Below are 5,818 nucleotides of genomic sequence, written 5' to 3'. Positions count from 1 at the left end.
CCTGGAGCAGAGGGAGCCCAGTGGGGGGAGGAAGGTGGAGATTATCCAGCCAGTGGTGTGGTGAGGGGAGAAGAGGGATGGGCCTGAAGGGAAGAAATGGAGAAGGCTGTGGGGACACGAGGGAAGAGGTGCAAAAGTGGGTGGGTCCTTGGGGGAAGATGTGGAGCCGGGGAAAGAAGCAGGGAAGAGGCAGGCCTCAGTGGCCCAGTTGTCATCAATTAGAATGATGGCAACCCTACGAGTTACAGAGTTGTACGAAGACTGATTCCTCAGTTTGTTATGCTGAGACAGCAGGGTAAGGTCAGGAAAGGGTTGAATGTCTATTTGACTGTCCAGTCAGTGACTCAGGGAAGAGGGCCCAGCATCATGTCACCAGCCAGCTCTGCATGGAGCTCGGTCTGAGAGCCAGAGCACCAGGAGAAAACTTCATTCCCTGTATGAGTAAAGATCCGGAGCAGCCTGCCCCGGGTCTATTTGGTCCTCATCCTGTAGATGATGGGATTTAGCATGGGGGGCACCAGGAGGTACACATGGGCCATGAGAACATAGAATGGCAGGTCCACATTGTGGCCAAAAGGGTACGTGAGGGAGGAGAAGAGACCTGTGATGTAAAATGTTAAGACGGTGCAGAGCTGGGAGCAGCAGGTCCCAAAAGTCTTGAGCCGGGCGTCCTTTGTGGGGAGGCTGAAGATGGCCCTGAGGACCTGGGTATAGGACACGGCGATAAAAATCACATCCACACTAGTCACCCAAATTGCCACCGAGAGACCATAATAAGACCATAAAGTACGGACATGGGTGTCAGCACAGGCCAGCTTCACCCCGGCCCTGTGCTCACAGTACGAGTGGGGGATTCTGTTTGTTCTGCAATATGTCCACCCCATCGCCAGGAAGGTATAAGGCAGTACGAGCATGCCACCATGTAGCACTACATCTGGGCCAATTTTGGACACAATGAGGTTTGTCAGGGTGGCAGAATGTCTCAGGGGATGGCAGATGGCCACACAGCGATCCAAAGCCAAGGTCACGAAGATCCCAGACTCCATCCCTGTGAAGCAGTGAATGAAGTACATCTGGGTGAGGCAGGCACTGAAATCGATCTCCCTGGAACTGAACCAGAAGATGCTCAGCATTTTGGGCAGGATGGATGTGAACAGGATCTGGTCAGTGACAGCCAGCATGCAGAGGAAATAGTACATGGGCCTATGGAGGCTTGGGTTCATCTTCACAATGAACAGGATGGTGAAGTTCCCCAAGATGGCTATGGTGTACATGGCAGAGAAGGGGATGGAGATCCAGACATGGGCTGCCTCCAGGCCAGGAATGCCCAGTAGGATGAAGGTGAAGGGGTTGGTGAAGTCGGTTTTTTTGGAATCTGATGTGGAGTAGGGGAGAAGGTGTCCAACTCTGAGGCAGAACGGTGTCTCCTGCATGTACTGTACGGTCCCCTGACTTCCTGTACGTGACCAGGCTCTAGGGTGATGGTCACAGTACAAATGCCTGGATGGAGAGACAACATTAATATGAGACACTACATGCACTGCTGGATAATGCCAATTCCAGAATTGATGGTGCTCCATGTGTCAATAATTCCTACATGCCATGGTGTGGGAAACCTTAATAGGAGCCAGCAGGAAACAAGAGTGTGGATACTGGTTATCCATCATTGTTCCTTAATGAAATGAAACCCAGGCTAGAGAGTCCATGCTGTAGGGAGTTCCCCATTCACCCGATTGCTCAAAATCTGAGAGAGGAAAAAGAATGGAAAGGGTTACATTCAAATGGAGAAACAGAGAATAGTACTCAGCTAGGAATAGGTATAGATACTTAATGCTTCAGAAAAGCTAATTCCTCAAAGCTGAGGCAAATTACCAACAAAACTCATTGGGGGAGAACTTTAGGACAGAAAAATGGGAATGAAACTTAGGAGTTCTTTAAGAAGAGTTTATTAGATAGCAAAAAGCCACAATTCCACAGTTAAGGAGGTGGACAGCTTTGTCTAAAACTCTGGCTTACTCGCAAAGGGAAGGCAGCAACGGAGAAGCAATATATAACATATGGGGGGAAAGGGAAAATGGACAACAAGTAATACAAATTGGAATTTATGAAAATTGATAAGGAACGTGAAAGGTATCAGGAAAAAAATCTGTGCTTGGCAGAGTTAAGGATCAGAAAAAGGATGCTATTAAGTCTATTAAGAGAAAAATACTTCCTGTTAAATGTTTAGGCCAATAACTAGAGGAAGAAAGGAAACTTGTTAATGTTGCAGGAAAGGTAAATGTGTTCGAGAAATATTTTTGTCCTGTGTCTGGAAAGAAGCAGTATTAGGTAATCATATCACATGAGGCGATGAAATACTTTCCGATCTATGAGCAGTCAAGGAGGGTGTTAAACAGCATCTACAGTAGCACCTTAGAGTAATGAAGTGACCGATCAACCAGTACAGGGTCAGTAAAGCACATGTTAAATGGGCTAAAAACTGAGTAATTAATAGATCTCAGAAAGCAGTTGTCAGTGGACCATTGTCAAGGAATGGGGGTGTTTCCAGTGGGGTTCTGCAGGGATCAGTTCTAGGCCTGATGCTATTCAATATTTTTATCAATGATCTGGAATGAAATAGAAAATCACAGTAGGTAAAATTGGCGGACGACCCAAAGATTGGCGGTGCGGTTAGTGGAGTAAGAAGAGAGCCTGAGACATAAGCTGCTGTATCAGAGGCCTGGTATGAGGCAGGACCTGCTCACAGAATCTGTGAAGAACAGGGCCTATATTGCAGAAATACACATTCTTAAGAAATCGTTGTTGCTACTACAGTTATGCAATTGTAACAAATCCTGCACAAAATATGTCCTGTCAAGTGTCAAGGGGAAAGTTTGATTTCCTAGGTATGATTATCCTGTTTATATGCATGTCTTATCTTTGTGTCGGAAGTTATGATTATTGGTGATGTGCTGGTATCAGAGCACCAGTGCCAGTTCGTGGCCAGATCAGTGGTGTTGGGGGCTCAGGACTCCTGGTTCCTATTTCAGCCCTACGGCCTACTCATTGTGTGGCCTTGGGTAAATCACTTTAACACTGCGTGGCTCAGTCAGTCCATGACATGGGGATAATACTGCTAGCAGCCTAGAGAAAGAGCTTCTAGATGTAGTGATCAAAAGAGTCATGCAGAGCAAATGTTAGACTCAGCTTCAGCTTCAGCCCCTGGGCAATGGGTGCCCTGGAGTTCCAGATAAGGTGCCATGTATGTGTGTAAATAGCCGGCTAATGGTAGCTGTGCCATTTATCTCCCTCCCTGTGAGATACCAATGCCAGCTCGGCCTCTGCCCAGCATCCTGCCTTCCCAGCTAACACAGGGGCTTGTCCTTCTGCCTTTCTCAGCTGTTACCCAACTATCTTCTGGCCCCCAAGACCTGGCTCAGGGCAACGGGGTCCCAGCGCATCCCCATTGCAGGGATCCTGCCTCCTACAGGCTCCCAGGCGGGAGGAACAAAAGGAATCTGAAAGCTAAAGAAATAAGCCACACAAGGGTCTCTTCACTCAGGACTTTGTAGCCAAGCTTTACGGCCCACAAGCTGTCTGATGCACAATCTCACCCACCTGCCTCAGAACCCTGCTCCCAACCCTCAGCTGCTTTTATATGATTTTCTGGTCTCCCATCCCTGGCCTGATGGACCCAGCACTGCACGCTTCCTGCACTCACTGCAGGCTCCTTGTCAGGCTGCAGCAGATCCTGTCTCAGCCCCAGAGCAGGGGGAACTCAGCGAGTGACGAGTGGAGAAGAGGAGTGAACGAGAGGGTCAGCGCTTTGCGGGGAAAAGGGCAGAAGTGGGTGGAGCCTTGACATGACATGTGGAGCAGAAGCTGAGCATTGGAGAAAGAGGCCGGGCAGGGGCCAGGATCTCAGGGGTCCAGTTAGCAGAAATTTGAAAGGTGGCAACCCTGTGAGTTAATGAGCTGTACACAGACCGATTCCCCAGTTTGTCACGCTGACACAGCCCAGTAAGGTCAGGAAATGATTGAATGTCTCTCACTGATCAGTAAGTGATTCAGGGAAGAGGGCCCAGCACCAACTCACCACCCAGATCTGCACGGAACTTGTCTGAGAACCAGAGCAGCAAGAATAAAATGTAGTCCCTTTATGAGTAATGATCCGGAGCAGCCTGTCCCGGATCTGTTTGGTCCTCACCCCATAGATGATGGGGTTTATCATGGGGGGCACAAGGAGGTACACGTTTGCAGTGAGAACGTGGAAATGTAGGGGCACATTGTGGCCAAAACGGTACGTGAGGAAGGAGAAAAGAGCTGGGATGTAAAAGGCTAAGATGGCAAAGAGGTGGGAGCCGCAGGTCCCAAAAGTCTTGAGCCGGGCGTCCTTTGTGGGGAGGCTGAAGATGGCCCTGAGGATCTGGATATAGGACATGGCAATAAAAATCACATCCAGACCCATCGCACAGAATAGCACAAAGAGGCCATAGTAACTACTGACACGGGTGTCGGCGCAGGCCAGCTTCACCACAGCCATGTGCTCACAGTGCGTGTGGGGAATGATGTTGGTTCTGCAATATGGCCACTGACTTGCCAGGAGGAAAGAGGGCAGTATGAGAATGCCACCACGCAGTACCACAATCACACCGATCTTGGCAACCATGGAGTTTGTCAGGATGGCGGAATGTCTCAGGGGATGACAGATGGCCACATAGCGATCCAAGCCCATGGCCATGAAGATCCCAGACTCCATCACTAAAAAGCAGTGAAGGAAGAACATCTGGGTGAGGCAGGCACTGAAATCTATTTCCCTGGAATTGAACCAGAAGATGCTCAGTGTTTTGGGCAGGATGGACGTAGACAGGACCAGGTCAGTGACGGCCAGCATGCAGAGGAAATAGTACATGGGCCCATGGAGTCTTGGTTCCGTCTTCACGATGAACAGGATGGTGAAGTTCCCCAAGATGGCTATGACATATATGGCACAGAAGGGGATGGAGATCCAGACATGGGCCACCTCCAGGCCAGGAATGCCCAGCAGGATGAAGGTGGAGGGGTTGGTGAAGTGAGTTCTGTTGGAATCTGACATGGAGTAGGGCAGAAGGTGTCCAACTCTGAGGTAGAATGGTGTCTCCTGTACGTACTGTACGTCCACCCGACTTTCTGTATGTGCCATGGGTCTAGGGTGATGGTAACAGTTCAAATCCCTGGGTGGAGAGACAATGTTAATATGAGAAACTACATGCAGTACTGGTGGCTGTACATGGTTGAACAAGATTCATCGCTCTTCACACACTGAAAATGACATTTTCATTATTCAGATAAATGAATTATGAAACACGGACCCTACTAATGCCCATTCCATATCTTATGGTCCTCCATGTGTCAGTAATTCCTACACATCCTGGTGTGGGAATCCTTTTAATAGGCACCAGCAGGAAACCGGTGTGGATACTAGTGTCCATAATTGTTCCTTAATGCAATGAATCCCAGGCTAGAGAGCTCATGCTGTAGGGAGTTCCCTATTCAGCCGGTTGCTCAAAATCTGAGAGTGGAAAAATACACAAAGCTTTGCCAAGACATGTACCAAGGGAAACATCCCAGCTACAACAAACCTCAGTGAAAAGACCTGGGTGTCATTGATAGAAGCTCCACGGAAACATTTGTTCATTTGCAGTAGTGGCCAAAAGAGAGACAATGTTTGTATACCTCAGAAATGGGATGGAGAATAACCTGCTCTGGACACATGCTCAGTTGTGGTCACCCAGTCTCTATAAGGATATAGCAGGTAGAAAGGGGATTTCTGAGACAGGCTCTGAGAATGGGGGAGGCT

At 48.7% G+C, this 5,818-nt stretch overlaps 1 protein-coding gene across 1 annotated transcript; it reads right to left on the bottom strand.

The window, feature by feature from the left end:
- Positions 1-4,027: 4,027 nt before the first annotated feature.
- On the bottom strand, positions 4,028-5,074 carry LOC123362714 (olfactory receptor 52R1-like). The gene has a single exon (XM_045003156.1). It carries the CDS (start codon positions 5,072-5,074, stop codon positions 4,028-4,030), a length of 1,047 nt encoding a protein of 348 aa, XP_044859091.1.
- Between the last annotated feature and the right edge of the window lie 744 nt (positions 5,075-5,818).

The sequence above is a fragment of the Mauremys mutica genome, chromosome 1, assembly GCF_020497125.1.
Source record: "Mauremys mutica isolate MM-2020 ecotype Southern chromosome 1, ASM2049712v1, whole genome shotgun sequence".
Lineage (NCBI taxonomy): Eukaryota > Metazoa > Chordata > Testudines > Geoemydidae > Mauremys > Mauremys mutica.
The sequence above is the reverse complement of the archived record's forward strand: the minus strand, read 5'-3'. Positions and strand labels throughout refer to the sequence as shown.